Source organism: Mustela nigripes, chromosome 2 (genome assembly GCF_022355385.1).
Source record: "Mustela nigripes isolate SB6536 chromosome 2, MUSNIG.SB6536, whole genome shotgun sequence".
In the NCBI taxonomy this organism is placed as follows: domain Eukaryota; kingdom Metazoa; phylum Chordata; class Mammalia; order Carnivora; family Mustelidae; genus Mustela; species Mustela nigripes.
Genome location: NC_081558.1, coordinates 164,914,798 through 164,935,623, shown reverse-complemented (window position 1 = coordinate 164,935,623; position 20,826 = coordinate 164,914,798). Strand labels below are relative to the sequence as shown.

Below are 20,826 nucleotides of genomic sequence, written 5' to 3'. Positions count from 1 at the left end.
TAAAACCTTCTCTTATTTTTATCCTCTAAAGTAACTGGAGAGTTACAAAGATGTCAGTCCCCCCCCCAATGCCAGATTAATTTACAAATTGCATAAATTAAGATCTCCATGTGAGGGGTGCCTGGGTGGCTCAGCGGGTTAGAGCCTCTGCCTTCGGCCCAGGTCATGATCCCAGGACCCTGGGATCGAGCCCCGCATCGGGCTCTCTGCTCAGTGCAGAGCCTGCTTCTCTCTCTCCCTCTCTCTCTGCCTGCCTCTCTGCCTACTTGTATTCTCTGTCAAATAAATAAATAAAATCTTAAAAAAAAAAAAAAAAAGATCTCCATGTGAAAACAAGAACAGATGAATGGGAGAGAAATAACCATTATATAAAACAGGTAAGAATTCAGCATGTGTGAAAGCTATCACTATTTAAAAATAGGGAAGATTGCTTATTTAATAAATGATGGTAGAGGGGTGCCTACGTGGCTCAGTCATTAGGCGTCTGCCTTGGGCCCAGGCCCTGATCCCAGGGTTCTGGGATCTAGCTCCGCACTGGGCTCCCTGTTCAGCGGGAAGCCTGCTTCTCCCTCTCTCACTGTCACTGCTTGTGTTCCCTCTCTCTCTGTCTCTCTCTCTGTCAATTACATAAATGAAATCTTTAAAAACATTTTTTAAAAAATGATGGTAGAACAATGGTTAACTATTTGGAAAAAAAAAAAAATTAGAGGGGGCCTGGGTGGCTCAGTGGGTTAAGCGTCTGCCTTTGGCTCAGGTCATGATCTCAGGGTCCTGGGATGGAGCCCCTCATTGGGCTCTCTGCTCAGTAGGGAGCCTGCTTCCTCCTCTTTCTGCCTGCCTCTCTGCCTACTTGTGATCTCTGTCAAATAAATAAACTCTTTAAAAAAAATTAGATCTTCTACCTTTGGTATAAATACACCAAAATCAATCCCATATAAAATAGAGTGAGTAAATAAAAATCTATTTTAAAATACAAGTAAATATTTATCAGATTATAATGTAGAGAAGGAAGAAACAACAAAGAAAAAAGATTAAAAGCACATCTGCTATAAATACAATAAAGCCAATGGTAAAGATAGAAAAATAACTTTCATGATTAATGGCAGGTAATGGTTTAATATCCTTATATCTGACCATAAGAACATAAGAACAAATAATAAGAAAAGGTAAATGCCTACACACCAAAAAAATAAGTAAAGGTCATGGATAGACCATTCAAAAAAGATTCTTTTTTACTTAATTTTAATTTTTCTTTATTTTTTAAGTAATCTCTACTACCCAATGTGGGGCTCGACCTCAAAAGCGAGAGATCAACAGTTGCATGCGACCAGCCACATGCCCTCAAAAGAAACATTTTTGTTTAGTACATATTTTTTAACATTCAATATCATTAGTCATTGAAAATGCAAAATAAAACAGCAAGTTTTGGGGATACCTGGCTGGCTTCCTCAGTGGAGCATGCAACTCTTGTTCTCGGGGTCATGAGTTCAAGCCCCATGTTGGGCACAGAGATTACATTAAAAATAAATAAATTATAAAAAAGAAATAAAACAGCAAGTTTTTGCCTCTCAAATTGATATTTTTAAAATTATAATACTCAGTTTTGGAAAGTTTGTTGCAAAAATGGCACTCTCATATATAATCTTTTTGGTTGATAATTTAACAATTCAATATCCAAAGTTTTAATGCTCTTACCCTTTGACCCAGAAATTCCTTAGGACACAGTCTTATAATGTCCAAGGCAAATAATAAAAATGTAAAAGAAATTTATGTGTCAGAACAATCACAATATGGGTTGATAAAATAAATAATGGCAATACTTAATGGGATAATAATTCAGTTATTTATTCAGTTTCAAAAATACATTAGAAAATGCTCAAATATTCATAAAGTGATTAAAGAGTTATTAAACTCTGTTATAGAATAATCATAACATACACTTATATACACCGAGAAAAGAAGCTGACTATAAATTGTGAATTGATTTTTTTCTAAGTTTGAAGACCATGATTAATTTCTTTTCTTTCTTAATTTTTTTGAGTTTTTTTTTAGTTTTTGTTTTGTTTTGTTTTGTTTTGTTTTTAATTTAAGAGAGAGACAGCAAGAGAGAGTAAGAAGTGGGGAGGTGGAGGAGGGGCAGAAGGAGAGAGAGAAGCAGTCTTCCAGCCAAGCAAGGAGTCCAATGTGGGACTCAATCCTCAGACCCTGAGATCATGACCTGAGCCAAAGGCAAGAGGCTTAACTAACTAAGCCATCCAACCACCCCTGCTTTTCTTCTTTTTTTAAAAATACTTCTTGGGATGCTTGGGTGGCTCAGTGGGTTAAAGCCTCTGCCTTCGGCTCAGGTCATGATCTCAGGGTCCTGGGATCAAGCCCCGAATCCGGCTCTCTACTCAGCAGGGAGCCTGCTTCCTCCTCTCTCTTCCTGCCTCTCTGCCTACTTGTGATCTCTGTGTGTCAAGTGAATAAATAAAATCTTTTAAAAAAATAATAATTTTTCATCTACCTTCTTATTTTACCTATGTGAGTAATGTCTCCTAAGTGACCTAGGGTAGTGTGGTTTAGTGGAAACATAAGAGGCACATATGTAACTTCAAATTATTTGTTGAACTGCAACAACAATAAAAATAGTAAAAGCAAACATCTAACATGGGGCGCCCAGCTAGCTCAGTCAGTGGAGCATGTGACTCTTGATCTTGGGGTCATGAGTTCAAGACCCACACTGTGCATATAGATTACATAACATAAATAAATAAACAAATGAATAAATAAAGGAAATAGTTAAAATAAATTGTAATAACCCAATATATTCAAGTATTACCATTTCAACATGTCATCAGTCTAAAAATTTATTGAGATATTTTACTTTTTTTATCACATGAAATCACTAAAATTTGATAAGAATTTTACATTTGCAATACATCTCAACTGAGTCGCTAAATCTTCGCTGGAAATACTTGATTGGTATTTAGATTTCATGAAATTTGCTGTTGAAAAGTAGGTTAACATACCCAGGTTTTCCCAAACATAATTAAACCTTCCTATAACTAAACTGAGACTCTGTTTTCAAATTTAAATTTAAGTAAATTAAAATTAAATAAGATTAAAAATCAAGTTCCTCAGTGGCATTAGCCACATTCTCTGTGTGGCTAGAGGCTCCCTTAATCAGACATCTCCCCTCCCAGAAAGGAATACTAGTGAAATAGTCACATTGGATAGGCTATTTGATGGGGAAGAGGCCTGAACATACCTACTACTCAGCAAGTTCAAATCTAAATCTTAACCATGTTAAAACAATGTATATTGTGGATCCTTACCTACCTTCTTGGCCAGTCTTTATTACCACAGCATCACACATGTGATGAGTTATTCTCAGCAAATGTATCTACAAAAAGAGAAGTAGGATCCCATACTGAAAACGAGGTATCACTCTCAGCAATCAATTTTCTGCACAATTTCACTTCCCCTTGCTGGCTTTGGGGTGATTCCACCACTATACAATTTCTAACAATAAAGAGTAAGGGTGTGAAGGGTGCAAAATACAGGCATTGTGCTATTTATAGGAGATGATCTGTGACTGCAGGCAACAGAATTTCCTCACATATTTAAAAAGTCTCACATGACCCAAAGGAGTGGAACTAATGAACTGTCCAAAACTCAGCTGTGCTTTTCAGCTTGTCCAACAAATTGGACAAGCCCTTTACTGTTAGAAGCCATTCCTCTGGTGGTACTAATGATTGCAGTATTTTTTTTTTAAAGATTTTATTTATTTATTTGACAGACAGAGATCACAAGTAGGCAGAGAGGCAGGCAGAGAGACAGGAGGAAGCAGGCTCCCCGCTGAGCAGAGAGCCCGATGCGGGGCTCGATCCCAGGACCCCGGGATCATGACCCGAGCCGAAGGCAGAGGCTTTAACCCACTGAGCCACCCAGGCGCCCCTGACTGCAGTATTTTAAATGCATCACGGACCGGACTGGAATTCTTACTGGTTTTGTGAAGTCGTGTCCTGAGTACTAGCGGTGGAATGGCTAAGAGAGAGCACACACATCAACATGGCCGCCGGTGACAGGGACTGTTTGAAAAAATTATAACATTCATGAAAAATGCTCCTTTACTTCCTCTGAATAAGTGTATGCCCCCAAAACCATCGTCCTCACTTAGTACCATAAGCAAAAATCAAAACCAACTAGGATGCGGTCTGTGATAACACAAGTGTGTGCATGAACCACTATTGTCAGTGTGTCAATCAATCATCAATAAACTTTTTTCAAAAGATCTTATTTATTGGGGCACCTGGGTGGCTCAGTGGGCTAAAGGCTCTGCCTTCGGCTCAGGTCATGATCCCAGGGTCCTGGGATCAAGCCCCGCATTGGGTTCTCTGCTCAGTGGGGAGCCTGCTTCCCTTCCTCTCTCTCTGTCTGCCTCTCTGCCTACTTGTGATCTCTGTCTGTCAAATAAATAAAAATCTTTTTTAAAAAATATATTTTATTTATTTATTTGAGAGAAAGAACACATGAGCGTGAGAGACAGAGGGGCGGGGGGGAGGGGCATGCAGAGGGAGAGGCAAACTCCCTGCTGAGCAGGGACCACAATGTGGGACTTGATCCCAGGACCCTGGGATCATGACCTGAGCCAAAGGCAGTCACTTAACCAACTGAGCCACTCAGGAGCCCCAACCATCAATAAAGCTTTACTGTACTAAGTACCAGGCACTTCGACAGTGGTCAGAATACAACGACATCAATGATATGGTTCCTAATCAGGGAGATGAGATTTGTAAGACAGAAGACAACCAACAGCATAAGGCAGCATAGAAAGAAGACAAAAGTGAGTGATCTGAAAAACAACTGTTCTGGAGCAGTGGTTCTCAAAGAGGATCTGCAGACCCCTGAAGGTCCCTGGGACCATTTCAGGAGTTCCGTAAAGATAAACCTATTTTCTTGATAAAGTTATTTGCCTTTTTCAAACTGTGTTGATGTTTTCACTGGCAGTGGGTAAAACTGTGGTAGGCTCAGTACAGAGCAAGGCAGTGGCACCAAACTGAGGTAGCGGTCACTGCATTCTGCACTGCCACACACTTGCAGCAAAAAAGGAGGAAGAGGAGCAAAAGGACAGGAAGGGGAAGGGGGAGGAGAAAAGGAGGGAGGGTGGGGATGAAAGAGTGGGGAGGAGGACAAGAAAAGAGTCATTTTCACTTAAAAATGCCTTCTTTTTTAAAGATTTTATTTATTTATTTGAGAGAGAGAGAGAGCGGGCACAGGCAGGGGGAGCAGTAGGCAGAGGGAGGAGAAGCTGGCTCCCTGCTGAGCAAGGAGCTTACCCCAGGGCTCCATCCCAGGACCCCGGGGATCATGACCCAAGAGGAAGACAGACGCTTAACTGACTGCGCTACCCAGGCGCCCCAAGAACATCTTTGATAAATCAGTGAAGATTATTAATTGCATTAAATGCTGACCCTTTTGGCCTTGTCTTCTCAATATTCCCTGAGACAAAATGGGAGGGATACATAAAGTGTTTCCACTACACACAGCAGTACAATGGTTGTCTTGAGTAAAAGCACTGGTACAATTGAGTTTCAAGTTGAACTAGCCACTTTTGTCATAGAGTACCATTTTTATTTGAAAGAACAACTGACAGACTATGGTTATTCAGACTTGAGTATTTGGCAAACATTTTCTCGGAAATAAACAAAGCAAGCCTGTCACTTCAAGGAAAACAACCAACAGTATTTCTTTTTTTTTTTTTTTTTTTTTAAAGATTTTATTTATTTGACAGACAGAGATCACAAGTAGGCAGAGAGGCAGGCAGAGGCAGAGAGAGAGAGAGAGGGAAGCAGGCTTCCTGCAGAGCAGAGAGTAAGTAAATGAATATGATGTTTTTGATACTGTATGATGAAATCAGTCAACATTTGAAAGATCTGCATAAGTCAGTGAATCAGTGCATGAGGTTACAAATTCTGCACGGGTAAAGGTCCATTCAATAGACCAATGGGTATTAAGGTAAGAGAATATGAGAAATATATTGATATAGATTTAAACTCTATATTGCAACTAACTTTTAAAAAATTACCACTTGAAGAATTTTGGAGTAATATCAAAGAATGTCCACAATAGTCTGAAAAGAGCTACTAAAATACTCCTCCCTTTTCCTACTATATGTTTCTTTGAGGACAGATATTTTCATGCACTTCAAACTACACACCAAATCACAAGAGATGGAATGTGGAAGCAAATGTGAAAATCCAGCAGCTTAGAGTCAGCTAGATATTAAGTCCAGCTAGATATTAAAGGTGTTTAGAAAATGTAAGACATTTTTCTTTTTTTCTCAATTTTTTTTGTTTTAGGGAATATCATTATTTCTCACTAAAATATGTCATTTGTGGGGCACCTGGGTGGCTCAGTGGATTAAGCCTCTGCCTTCAGCTCAGGTCATGATCTCAGGGTCCTGGGATTGAGCCCCACATCGGGCTCTCTGCTCAGCAGGGAGCCTGCTTCCCTCTCTCTCTGCGTGCCTCTCTGCCTACTTGAGATCTCTGTCTGTTAAATAAATAAATAAATCTTTAAAAAAAAAGTCATTTGTATTAATATGTAATGGGCTGATCATTATTATAAGTCAGTAACAAATAAATAGTTTAAACATTTCTCCAATTTCGATTCCTTAATACAATGAGTATTGATAGATGCAATATTTATAAACAAAAGCTTTTGGGGGTCCTGAGACTAAACTATTTGAGCATGGCTGGAATACAGGAAAGGGAGCAATCAGGAGGATCGCGGGAAACCATGTTGGAAAACCAGCTACCTGTAATCCCCAAATATACTCCTTTCCCACAATCCTTTGAGGGCCTAAATAAATGGTGCTGATTATTTAAATATGACCACTTTACATTAGCGTTCTTCACATAACAACATTTTGTCTTTTCTGGAAATGTAGTATTAAATCCTCCAATGCAGCAAAATTTTTATTATCAGAGACCTACTATTAAGTAGCAGGACTAATAACTAAGACAGAGAATAACTAACTGTATTATATGGGATTTTACCATGTATCAGTGGTTCTTTTTCATGTTCAAAGTCTCCTTTTTAATATTTATTATCATTTTTACAACCCTCCACGGTCTAATAATGTAAAGATATCATCTAGCAGATAAACTACATTTATTAACAGTTAATTCATTTTCCTGCTTTACATTGCCCACGCAGCTCTGTATTCATGTAATACCAGGCAAAGCAAAACCAGCAGAATTTTAGTCCATCAACCTGCAGTAGTAATTTGTTTAGATTTTTACTTTCTTTAAAAGATTTTATTTATTTATTTGACAGATACACAGTGAAAGAGGGAACACAGCAGGGGGAGCGGGAGAGGGAGAAGCAGGCTTCCCATGTAGCAAGGAGCCTAATGTGGGGCTCAATCCCAGGACCCTGGGATCATGACCCGAGCCAAAGGCAGTCACTTAACAGCTGAGACACCCAGGTGCCCCAGATTTTTAAATTTTTAACAATAGGTTGTAAACTCCTCCCTCTCCCATTACTACCACCATACATCTTATGGCATAGAGAGACTCCAGACTGAGATTCTCTGTGGATGTAGGGTTTTTTTTTTTTTTTTTTTTTTCCTTTTGCTTTATTAGTTTAGGTTTTGGTCACTCAAATCGCAATAGAAATGAGTTTGTCTGTTTTTGCTCACTCCAGAGCCCAGATACATTTTGGCCTCAGGGTTTGTGGCAAGAGCACATAAATTCTCTGGGTTCTAGAATCAGAAAGCGGCTTTCCAGTTACTACCTGTGTCAACTGAGGCAAGTAGTTTAAGCTCTTTGTACCTCAGTTTTCTTATATGTGAAATGGAACTAATGGTATCTGCCTTATAGAGCTGTTTTGGGCACACAAAATGACAGCCATCATCATTATGCACATAAGCCAAGTTGTGTTACAAATATACAAATATACTGCTTCAAAAGTTGAGGTTATCGATATTTCTTATTATTGCCAATTTGCGGCAGTTTTTTAAAAAGAAACTTCTTGTGGCTGGTCCTTGGTCCATTTTTTTGCCACCTTCAAAACCTGTTTTCATGTTCAGTGTGAAACTGCTTAATACACACATTTAAAGGTAAATAGTATTGGTATCAGGCAAATTTAAAATTGTTCAAGTTTACCTTCAGGCACAAAGAACTACCTGTGTTCCAGATCCCATGGTGAACCAATCCTCCGGGTGGACAGCTTAGGACTGACCATCCAGAGAAGCAGCTGGGTCTCTGGTCTCTCTCAAGATAGGATTTTGAAACCGGTTTGGAAATCTCCTACCTGGATTTACCTACATTCTGTCCCCATCCAGGACCAAAATTAGTCTTTTCCTCCTCCGCTTCTGAGTCTTCTTCAGCCCTCTTAATTTACAAATTTGATATTTTCCAACCAATTTTATAGTAATTAATACTTATCATTATCTTGGAGAGAGTCTATATTCTTACATCATGATATGGGCTTTCCAAGCTAATGAAATTTCTGACAGTTGCTACTGAAATTCTTCCTTTCTTTAGTAATCACAGCTGCATTTCTAGAAAGTGTTATAGTTTGGGGTAAAAATACATTAATAGTTATCAATAGGTTTTGTTCCTAATAATACAATAAAAACATCTAGCGTTGTGTTACGATAAATTCTATAATTAAAAACTAATTCCTCCCTACTTTGTAAATAGTTCAAGGATTAATTAGGGTTTTTAATTGTGCATAAGACTTATACGCTTTCTCATTCAGAAGACTTAATTTTCACATTTGCTTCTTCATTTAAAAAATATTTAGAGAGAACTATAATAGCCTCTAAATTTTTACATTGTGTTTTTCTTTTCTTGAAAAAAAAATCAATGCTCCACAAATGTATTTTTAATTTAGTGTAAAAAAAACAAAAGTTCATTTCTGCGAAAACATGTCTTCGGACAAGCTCTTTAAAGTCTCTTTGACGATTCTGAAAACTCAAACGCAAGGCTACCACAGGCGGTAGGTTTTCATGAAAACCCGGCCCCTGTCCAATCACCCCGGGTCTGGACCAATCCCAGCCACCCCAGCCCGCAGCTCTCGGAACGGCTCGGAATGGCTCTGCGCTGCAGACGTCTGGCCGCGCCCGCAGACTCCCTGGCCCAACTGCCGCGACCTCCCAGTTTTCCTTCCTAGATGGCCTCGGAATCTTTACCACAGTGAACGGATCACTCTGTGGGTCAGTAGCAGTTCCCAGCTTCTTCAAATGAGAGAAGCCTTTATAAAATTCAAACGCGATTTACAAATACCACCACCCCTTCCACCATCCAAAGAGATTATGGTCGTCGTAATTTTAAATTCTCTGAGAAAACTTTAAAATCGGTCAAAACCTTCCGTAGTTTCTCTAACACTTTCCAAATACCTGTATATTTTATCAATCACATTTGCATCCGTAAGAATTTACTTATGCTGTGCGCTAAGTTTACAAGGTACCGCTGGCTGCACAGACAGCTTCGCTCACTCCTTGCCTAGGGAAGCCCCCCAGGTCCCCAGGAGGATCCAGGGTCCGAGGCCAGAGCCCCGGGAGCCGCTGCGGTGGCCGCAGAGGCGGTAGGTCGTGCCCCCTACCCGAAACGTTCAATTACACCGGATTCCCAGGGACAGCAGGACGTTCTTCGTAATCGTCGCCGGGGCTTCGCAGGGTATCTGCTGCCCCCTATCGGTGGTCTGGAGAACAATAGCCCGAATCCGGTTAGAATCAACTAGAAGAGGCCTGAATAAAAGAATATTCCATGACTACGCAGTAGCGAAAGGACTCTCACAGAGCCTGTTTTCTGCACTCAGCTCTGACCGCCGCGTTTTAATGCAGGGATTCGCAGGTGAAGGAGAGGATGTTTTACCGTGAAGAGGAATCTGACGCTACTTTGGTGAAGGCTGGGGATGGGTGGGAGTTGGGGCGGGGTCTAGGAAACACTAAAGGTTCAGTTTGTTTTTCACCTTCCTATTCAGCAGCCCACCTCACCCTTAAGAAAAGCATTCGTCCTCCCTCGGGGTGAGGATATTCATTAGAGCACAGGGTAGCGTTCAGCCAAGTCCCTCAAGCACCTGTCCCCTCGTGTCACATCTTGGGCAGAGAGTCGAGTGACCTATACATAAGTGACAAAGGCCATCCTCCCCGGGAAGCTGCCACAGTTGTGTTCAGGTCTGGTCTCCCAACAGCGCATTACTTCTCCAGTCGCTTCGATGAGAATATGAATATGCTCCAGAAAAGTAAAATAAATGCGGAGAAGAAAGCTCCTGGATACCCCCAAGCTGCCACTGATGCCTGTATATGTGAAGTTTTTTCCTATAACTGTGCAAAATTTGTCCCTACTTGGACATAGCCGAGACTGCTAGCAGGCTGGGAACGTGTGTGTCATTGTTAAATACCCAGGTATTTCTGATTTTATTTTCATTATTTTCACCCACCCTCCTACCATTCTCTCTCTCTCTCTCACACACACACACACACACACACACACACACACACACACACCACACACTTTGCAGGATCTTAACTTCTTCACTCATTTTGGGTTTACTCATTTTGTTCACTGGCCCTGTTGGGAAGATGGCAAGAAACAGATGAACTAAAGTGAGTGGGGGAAGGGAGGAAGGGGAAGAAGGAGAACCGTCGTCCACGCCACACTTTGTTTAAGCGGGAAGACACCTTCGGCGGATGGTCTTTAGGACGACAACGGAAAAGTCCCACTACGAGCTCACAGCGCTAGTACTGGCGCCCCCAACCTGCTGGTGGCTGCAGGAGGTCTGGGATGTAGTTGGTCCCCCGCGAGGGTCCCGCCGGTCTGCGCTAGGGGGTCGGGCCCTCCTCTGTCGCTGCGACTCTGGGAGAGGAAGGAGCCTCCGCTGACTCGGTTCTCCCTCCCAGCTCGCCGCGGCGCCGGACGCCGGCCATGGCCCCGCCAAGTCCGGGTTCCCGAGCGGCCGCAGGTGCTGAGTGGCCCATCCCAAACGGGAGCGACGCGAAACTGGCCGACCCCTCCCAGTGTCCAGCTCCGAGGGGGTCTCTTGGTGCGTGGCCGAGGCCCTTGGGCCCGGGAGCAACCCCTTGGCGCGGCCTGTGGGCGCGGCGCGCAGGGGCGCGGGCGGGTGGCGGCAGCTCCCAGGCGCAGGCGGAAGGCGCGGCTCGGCCACGGTCACGGCCGCCGCCGGGTCTCGGGCGGAAGCGCGGGCTCGGGAGGGGAGGGGCTGCCGCGCCCGCCGAGGCCCAGAGCTCCCGGCTAGCAGCCGCGCGGGTCGTTGGTGGAGCAGATCTCAGGCGGTCGCTGCGCCTGCCAAGCAAGGATGGCCCCTGGGCAGTTTGAGCCGCGAACCCACGCGAAGTGGGGAGAGGTCGGAGCCCACGCGTGTCCGTCTGTCGGCGCGCCTTTCACTTGCACACATTGAGCCCCCTCCACCCACACAGGCCCCTGCTCTGCGGTTGGCCACTCCCGCGTCTGCCACCTCCCGGACCCAGAGCCGCCCACCCAGCCTCCCGGCAAGCCTTGACTTCCCGGATGGGGCCATGCTTTTCTTCCAGGACAATCAGGGCTCCTCCCCTCCCGGCGATCTTTCTAGGAGGCCACCTCCAGAGATTCCGAGGCGATTTCCTCCCCGCCGTTACTAAACTGGTAACTCCTCTCACTAAAAACACCAGGGGGAATCACAAGCTGAATATTTAGCGAGGGACCACCACCACCACCGTAAAAACACAGTTCAATGTGCGTGTAATGTTTTGATCAGTGGGTTAATGGGGGATAGAAGTTAGCTCTTTATTTTTCATAGCCCACATTTTCTAGGTTTTTTTTAAAGTTACGTTGTCCTGTTTTCTGCTCGGGCAACAACACGAAAAATGAGATACTGCTTTTTTGTGTGATTCGAAATCATTAATAATGACAGTGACTTTGAGAATTTCACAGCATCTTGTGAGATAAAATGGAGATGCACACCTAAGTGAGAGTCATTGTATTATTACATAGTGGAAGGCTAGTTCTGCCAGCAGTCCTAGAGACTCATTCCCTACCTCTCTCAGCTCACCCCCTCTAGTGGGACTTTTATCATTTAATTATTTTTTTAATTAGCATGAGGCTCTCAGTCTAAGAGTCAGCATAGGGCAAAGATTGAGCATAACACTTAAACAGTTCCCTCAAACTACCTTTATCCTTCTTGGGAAAGTAATTCCGGGGCTGATAAAGAATTTCAGATTTGAGGACACAAGAAAAAGTTACATTGAAAAAACAAACTTAGGTTATGCTTTATTTGATGGGTATTTATGAGCACCTACCCAACACCAATCCCTCCACCCCCCACACACACATCATACAAACATACTGTGGGTTGTACAAATGATAATTTTTAATATCTGTGGAATGCTTAGTATGATATAGTTAATATACTTGTTTTAAAAGCATTATATCATTTTACCCTTCCAGGGACAGTATAAAGTAGGTACTTTTATTGTTAGCCCTGCCTTAAAAATGAGAAAAATGAGATATTGCAGAATTGGAATAACTTTCTCAAGGTCACCCAGGTAAGTAAGTGGTATGGCAGGAGGGGGAACCCAGCCAATCTGATGCGGAGTCCACAGGCTCAGCTGCTACGCTCTATCCTCCAGGCAGATCTGAGAAGCTGTGTGTTTTTGAACCACCTCAAGTGAATCTGATGCAAAGTACAACTTGAGAAGCATTTATATAATCACACTCCCTCATTTTCCTGATCAGGAGACAGACCCAAAGAAATGATTTGTCTGAAGACACAGAATTAATTAATTCCAGAATGAAATCCAGAGAGCTACCTCCTGGTTCCTGGCCCTGAGTCCTTTCTACCATCCAAACCACACTGGCTCAGTCCAGGAGGAGTCAAGGAATGTAAATAATTTAATAGTTACAATAAATGTGCAGTAAAAATCTTGATTATCCTTAGCTTCCTCTTCTAATTGCTTGCCTTCTGGAAATTTGACTGCTGTAGTTCCTCTCCCAGAGGGAGAGAGAAACCAGGTGAAACTCAATTGTTTCATTTTTGCTTATGTTAACTGATAAGACAACTCTAATATTCAAAATAAGAAGGGGGAAAGCCAGAGAAGTTTGGCGACAGAAAAGGCTAAAACAAGTTCCTAAATAAGACGGACAGATGATCCCTGGATTTTGGTTTTTCATATTACCGATAACTCCCCTTGCTGTCACAGAGGCCTAAAGAGGGAAAGACGCTACCATTCCTCTACTTTTCTTGCAGACCCGTATCTAGCCCAATGTTGACATTCAAGAAGTGGAAGAAAGGAGAAGGAAGTCAATGAAGAAAGTATGGTGACTTGAATTAGTCTAGAGCAATTTCTTTGTTTCGGCGAGTGCTAAGAGGCGAGGGCTAAGAAGAAATAACTAGGTTGCTTGTTGTTCCTCGGCATCAAGCACTGAGCATATATGGTCCTACATTGTCATTTAACAAATAGATTTTAGCTTGCTTAGAACACCGCAACTTTTTCTTTCTTTCTTTCTTTCTTTCTAGATTATTTTTAAAATTTATTAGGGAGATAGAGATGTGAGTGAGAGAGAATGTGAGGACGAGCAGGGAGTTGGGGGAGCAGCAGAGGGAGAAACAGGCTCCCTGACCAGCAGGGAGCCCTATGTGGGGATCATGACCTGAGCCAAAGGCAGATGCTTAATGACTGAGCCATCCAGGTGCTCCAGCTTCTACCTCTTTTTCGAAAAATGGCTGGGGCGCCTGGGTGGCACAATCAGTTAAGCATCAGACTCTTGATTTCGGTTCAGGTCATGACCTCAGGGTTGTGAGATACAGTCCTGCATCAGGCTCTGTGTTGAGCGCGGTCTGCTTGAGATTCTTTCTCCCTTCTCCCCTTTCTCATGTGTGATCTTTCTCTCTCTAAAATAAATAAAGTCTTTTTAAAAATCATTTTCTTTGTAATCTCTTGAATCATAGGGATGTTGAGAGGCTGTGCAAAGACCATGGGGATTGCTGCTTTTTCTAAACAACTGTGGCCAAATTATTTCCTTACTAAAAAAGCACTTGCTGATTCCCCATCAATTCTTTTTTTTTTTTTTTTAAGATTTTATTTATTTATTTGACAGAGAGAGAGACCACAAGTAGGCAGAGAGGCAGGCAGAGAGAGAGGGGGGGAAGCAGGCCCCCCGCTGAGCAGACAGCCTGATGCGGGGCTCGATCCCAGAACCCTGAGATCATGACCTGAGCCAAATCAGAGGCTTAAGCCACTGAGCCACCCAGGCGCCCCTTCCCCATCAATTCTGTGCAATACGATTTGACTCCTTAACAAGGCAAACAAAATATCACATGATTTTCCCTGATTAGTTTGGCTGGTGCAGAAGAAGTGAGGAAACTAAGTCAATTTGGTTTCTGGGAGGAAAGAAGTAGAAAAACAACAACAACAACAAAAAAAAACAAGGGATAATGTCCTGGTGAGGGGAGGGTGTGAGGACGCGCTGGGCATAGCCATTATGCTTGGAAGTCGGTCTGCTACCCTGTCTACAAAAAGAGCTGCTGCTCACATAATGCACTGCCTCTCATTGGAACTTTGAGCAAACTAAACCAACTATAGTCCTCTGCACATACAACTCTGTCTGCTGCCTTTGTGTTCTTGCATTATGCCCATCCTTTCCTTGGAATCCCTTCCCCTCTTGTGCTTTTGGTTAAATGCCTGTTTATTGCCCCAAACCCTGTTCAGAAAGCACACATCTGTGAATTCTTTCCTGATCCTCCGTTAACATTTCCCCCCTCGCACCCCCCACTGCCACCTGAAAACTGTTATCTCTTGCTCATAGAGGAGGCCACTTCTGTTGCTTATGTATCTTCTATTATGGTTCTTAATCTGTGTAATCATTTTTTTCCCCATGTCCTTCTTTTCTGTTAGACTGGAGCTCCTTGGGAATCTATGTAAGTTTTGTTTAGTATTATTAGAAAAATTAGGGGACACAGGATTAACATATTTTTTTTACAATTATTACTTAAATTTTGAACCAGTATTCTCAGTATGTTTAAAGCAATAGGCCCATTTATTACATAGTACAGAATGTCAAAAAAATCTGGAAAGAGAGGAAAACATTGTGTATTTATTGTACTTTTTAAAGATTTACCCCATTACTTTAAATTTACAGATACTTAAACTAAAGTTTTCTGGAAGTTGAAGAATTGCGTATTGAGCATACTTTCTGAAAATGTAACTAAAATACTGTTCAAATATAAGTATACCCTGTTTCCTCAATTTCAGACCCCTAGCAGTCCCAGCACTTGATATCTGGTGCCTGACACATAATAAGTATCTGTTGAATTGTTCTAAACTGAACAGAGTAACCACTGGTCCAGAATATCAACTGGTCCAAGGACTTCCAGTCCTAGTTCATCATGGTTTAGCCTCTCTCTGTCCTTTAGGTGAGCTCCAATCAGCTTCAGTCTCTGTCAATCTCACTCCTGTAATTGCTCTCTCTTTCTGTTTGAATTAATGTTTTTGCATAAATTATAACTACTTACATGCTTTTGACATGTATTAGGGAAGGGAGTCCTCAAACTTGTCCCCACTGATAACAGTACAAATCATTGAGGGGTAGAGACCATTAATAAAAAGCGAAAGAGCAGATAAAGCCTCCAGATCAGCTAGTGGATCATTCATTCATTTAGTCAACAATTTTTTTTTTCCCCAGAACCTTCTACATGTCAGCCTTTGGGTCAGGCAGTGGTTCCCCAGACCTAGGGAAGAGCCATGTTCTATATGACATCTCCACTTATATTTGCACAGAATTTCCTATTACCAGGAACTTACAAGTAGACAAGAACTTTCTCTACCTTCTGAGACCATGAGAGCATGCCAGAACAAGCCACTTAAAGGAAGGGCTTTGCATGGATAAATTTTCTATGTCAGGTTAACCCTTTAATGAATAAGACACTTCATGCATATTTATGCAAAGTTTAAGAAATGCCTAGTAGATATTTAATAGCCCCCCTGGAGCACAAAAATATATACACCCACAGATCCATCCCTGAAAAGTGGTCTCACATGAACAAACTGATCTCATATGATAAGAAATATACCCCTCTAGAAGTTTCACTTTAATTTAATAATAATGGGGCCCTATGGTGGCGCAGTCCGTTGAACATCCAATTCTTGGTTTTGACTCAGGTTGTGATCTCAGGGTCCTGAGATCAAGCCCTGTGTTGGGCTCTGCACTCAGGGTGGAGTCTGCTTAAGTGTCTCTCTCCCTCTTCTTCTGCCCCTTCAAATAAATCTTTTTAAAACATTAATGATACCATGATGTCTTATATATTTGCATGTTTAGGTATATTAGGAATGTTCACATACTGACCTCAGATGACTAAGAAGAAAGAAAGCCTGTGATAGAGTAGGTGTAGCTGAATACACTTCTGACATCCTTAAAACACCGCATGCACCACTAGGGAGGAGAACCAAGGACTTTAGATTCTTTAGTCCTGCTGAAAATAATATGAAATATAACAACATAGGCAGAATTAAGGAAGTCTAGGTTTCAGAGGAATGATTACATTCCTTAACAGAAAACATTTGGGGGAACTCTTGGCTCAAAAAAACATTTCTTAGATTACAGATTCAAGAAACAGGGGCCAAAGGCTGCCACCCAGATTCAGGGACATTTTTAGAAATATTGTTCTTTTCCTCAGTGACACTCAGGTCATGATTGCAAATCATGCAAAACGTGAAATGTCTCAATTTGCAAAGCAGCCAAAAATCTCCAGTCCTTTATCTGCGTAATTTAGGCTCCAGATAAACCATCTTTGAATTACCTCCGTGGTTATCTCCATTACAATCATGTTAGCTTCAAGCACGAAAGGCAAGGCGAGGTATTGGAAGTATCTGGAACCAAATGATTTGGATTCAAATCCTGATTAGCCTATTTATCAGCTCTGTGACCTTGGCCTTGCTTTTAGCTTCTTTCCTCTTTTGGTTAACTCCTCTGTGAAACAGTGTATCTCACATTCCCTGCCTGTCTTGGGGAGGTATTGTGAGAACCAAGTAAGGTACCAGATGTGGAAGCTGCGCTTTGGAGAGGAGAGCAGTTCTCGGTTTCTGATGTAGGTCATACTATTTTCAGTTAAGGGGAAAATTCCTTGAAATGAATTAAGAAATATCCAAACTGATTCTTGGAATCACTCACAGAATAGGATTCTTTCTCAAATATTTGTCCATTTTGTTTCATTTTGCATTTGATCAGTAAATGAGTTCTGATACTACTGTAGCTACCTAACAATTTCTACTTTGACTCCTAAACCAATGAAGAAAGCATGAAGGCACTGACAAAAAGTATCACTTACTTCTCTTGTCATTTTACAGAATTTATTCTACTACGAGTTCACTGGATTCATTCATTATTAGCATCTATGCCAATAGCCTTGAACAGAACACTTTACAAATCTGTAACCATTTTTTCAAACATGTCTAAGTTTATATCCAAGGCAGAGAGTAAATCGAGGGGGGAAAAGTTCTTTCCTATTATAGATCTTCACATTTGATTATGAGACCATTTCTTTTCTAAGCAAAAAAAAAAAAAAAAAAAGCTACAAATTCATAAATTCTAACAGTGCTGTTCAAATTGGAACTAAGAGGAAAATGTATTAATGCAAATAGCTGTATAAGAATTAAGCAACAAGGGACTTCATAACTCAAAACAATACCCATTTCTTTCAGTTAAATTTTCTTAAATAAGACTTGTGTGCTTCATTTTTCACCTCTATCTTCCCCCTATTGATTAAAATATATATGCTTTTTTTTAAAGATTTTATTTATTTAACAGAGAAATAGCAAGAGAGGGAGCACAAGCAGGGGGAGTGGAAGAGAGAAGCAGACCTCCTGCCAAGCAGGAGTCTGATGTACAGCTTGATCCCAAGATCCTAGGTTAATGACCTGAGCCAAAGGCAGATACTTAACAACTGAGCCACCCAGCTGCCCCCAAATACATATCCTTTTCATAATAATTGCAGTAATATGCCTTCCCCCTTCATCCTACCTGCGGGGGGTGGGGGGGAAATGGAGGAAAACTCATTGCAGAATAAAAATACAAAAAAAGCTTAACCCAAAACATTTTTTTTGTTGTGTATCTTGGGTAAGGAAAGAGAAAATTTGAGTATCACTGTCCTAAATAAATTACATAAGGATTGTATATTAAGTTCCTTACACCTTTAAATCTTACTGATTTAAAGTAATAACTTACTGAATAGAGCTCCTGTCTAACAGGTAAAGAAACCAGGTTTTGTTTTGTTTTTTTAAAGATTTTATTTATTTATTTATTTATTTGACAGAGAGAGATCACAAGTAGAGAGAGAGGAGAAAGCAGGCTCCCCGCTGAGCAGAGAGCCCGATGCTGGACTCGATCCCAGGACCCTGAGATCATGACCTGAGCTGAAGGCAGTGGCTTAACCCACTGAGCCACCCAGGCGCCCAAGAAACCAGGTTTGACATGATTTTGGATATCTGTGCGGTGGGGAGCACAACGATTGGCAACTCCCATCTCTTCACAAATAAGAAGTGATGTTCTCTGGAGATTTCCCTGGAAAGGCCAAGAAGTGAGTAAAGATCAGATCCATGGTTGCTGAGGTGTCCAGGGGCTTATAATATGAATATCTGGGGGCACCTGGGTGGCTCAGTGGGTTAAGCCTCTGCCTTAGGCTCAGGTCATGATCCCAGGGTCCTGGGATCGAGCACCGCGTCGGGCTCTCTGCTTGGCAGGGAGCCTGCTTCCACTACTCTCTCTCTCTTTCTCTCTCTCTCTGCCTACTTGTGATCTCTGCCTGTCAAATAAATAAATAAAATTAAATTAAAAAAATGAATATCTATATGTGTGGGATGGAGAAGAAACTCCTCAGAGGCCAATGTTCAAAAACACTAGAAAACACCCACTAGAATTATTACTGCCTCTTCAGTTTTATGACTGTATTTTCCTGATTAACTTGGTAAATGAAACTATTCTTAAGTGTGCAGAATAAAAGATAGGTCCATGTCAACACAAGAGTTGTGTTGAAGGGGTTTCATGATCCCATGCCAATGAGGACGCTTCCTGGGGAGAATTAGTCTAAGTATCCCAAGAAAAGGAAGGGATGAATAGGAAAACCCTCACAACATGTCCAGGGCTCCAGGCCATTTTTAACTTTCTTCTATTCCAATCTTCCTTGAAAAACAGAGAGCCCGATTTCTTGCTTTTCTTTAGTTCAGTTTTCAGTGTTATTTGAGAGAGATGGGTTTGCCAGCAAGAGCTCTCTAGCCAACATGTTTGTTTTGTTTTTTAAGATTTTATTTGACAGACAGAGATCACATATAGACAGAGAGGCAAGCAGAGAGAGGAGGAAGCAGGCTCCCCGCTGAGCAGAGAGCCCGATGTGGGGCTTGATCCCAGGATCCTGGGATTATGACCCGAGCCGAAGGCAGAGGCTTTAACCCACTGAGCCACCCAGGTGCCCCTCTGGTCACCATGTTTATATGGAATTCAGCAGTGGGACCAGATTCTGGTGTAGACAGACTCAACTATGTGACCGGCTTGAAACATTGTCCCTGGCCTCAATGCTTTGGACTTGTGACTCTAGGTGTGGAAGCATGCGTGATGCATCAGTTAGTGCACAAACTTCCAAAGAATATACAAAATGTATATGTTAGGGGCGCCTGGGTGGCTCAGTGGGTTAAAGCCTCTGCCTTTAGCTCAGGTCACGATCTCAGGGTCCTGGGATCGAGCTCCACATCGGGCTCTCTGCTCAGCGGGGAGCCTGCTCCCCCCTCTCTCTGTCTGCCTCCTCTGCCTACTTGTGATCTCTGTCTGTCAAATGAATAAATAAAATCTTTAAAAATATATATATATGTTACTAACTCTCTCCAAAAATTCTAGAACAGTGCTGTGAAAAACCAGCTGCTCTGTTTTTAGATACTTTCCCTATGTTTATTAATTGTGAGGAAAATGGAATGGTGGTAAAACTTTTTGAGAAATTTAAAAATTAGTAAATAATATTTGACATTTTTTCCCTAATTATGAATTCCCCTAAAAATTAATTCCTGGGTAACCATTATGCAGCACTCTTCTAGGCCCTCAGATTATAGGAAATGTTAAACATAAAATTGTGCCCCTCCCCCACCAAATTCATATGTTGAAGCCCTAACCCCCTGTGATGGTATTTGGAGATGTGGCATTTGGAAAATAATTAGGGTTAGATAAGGTCATGATGAAGGAAGGGATTAGTGCCTTTATACGAAGAGACACCAGACAGCTTGCTCTCTTTCCTTCCCTCCCCACATGAGCACAGAGCAAGATGGCAGCCATCTTTAAGCCAAGAGAAGAGGCACCAGGATGAAACTTGCCAGCACCTGATCTCAGACTTCCAGCCTCCACAACTCTGAGAAATAAATGTATGTTGTTTAAGCCAGCTAGCCTGTAGTATTTTGTTGTGGCAGCCCGAGCAGACTAAGACAGTCAGGAACAAAACTGACAAATAACATAGAAGTAAAATCTGTAATGTGGTTTTAAGTGCTGTGGACAAAAATAAAGCTAGAAAAGGTAATGGGGCAGGATTTATAATTTGTTAAAGAAGACTTCACTGAGAGGGTGATCTTTAATTAATGACCTGAAAGAAGTAAAAAGCCAGCTGTGTGCACCATGGGGAAAAGGCAGGCCAGGAAGGGGGCAAGTGCCCAGGCTCTGAAGAAGGGTATGCCTGGCAGGAAAGACCACAGGATAAGTGTAGCTGGAGTGGATGCAGGATAAGGAGAGAAGAAGATGGGGTCAGACGTAATGAGTGGGCGGTGTGGACCAGACCTATAGGACCTTGAGGCCATTCATTGGTTTT

At 42.0% G+C, this 20,826-nt stretch overlaps 1 protein-coding gene across 1 annotated transcript; it reads left to right on the top strand.

Moving 5' to 3' along the window:
- The first annotated feature begins 10,687 nt into the window (after positions 1-10,687).
- On the top strand, positions 10,688-20,366 carry LOC132010575 (uncharacterized). Its single transcript, XM_059388363.1, has 4 exons — positions 10,688-10,826; positions 10,968-11,639; positions 18,301-18,564; positions 20,287-20,366. The coding sequence occupies exons 1-2, from the start codon at positions 10,688-10,690 to the stop codon at positions 11,633-11,635; spliced, it is 807 nt and encodes a 268-aa protein (XP_059244346.1). The 3' UTR covers positions 11,636-11,639; positions 18,301-18,564; positions 20,287-20,366.
- Positions 20,367-20,826: the final 460 nt, after the last annotated feature.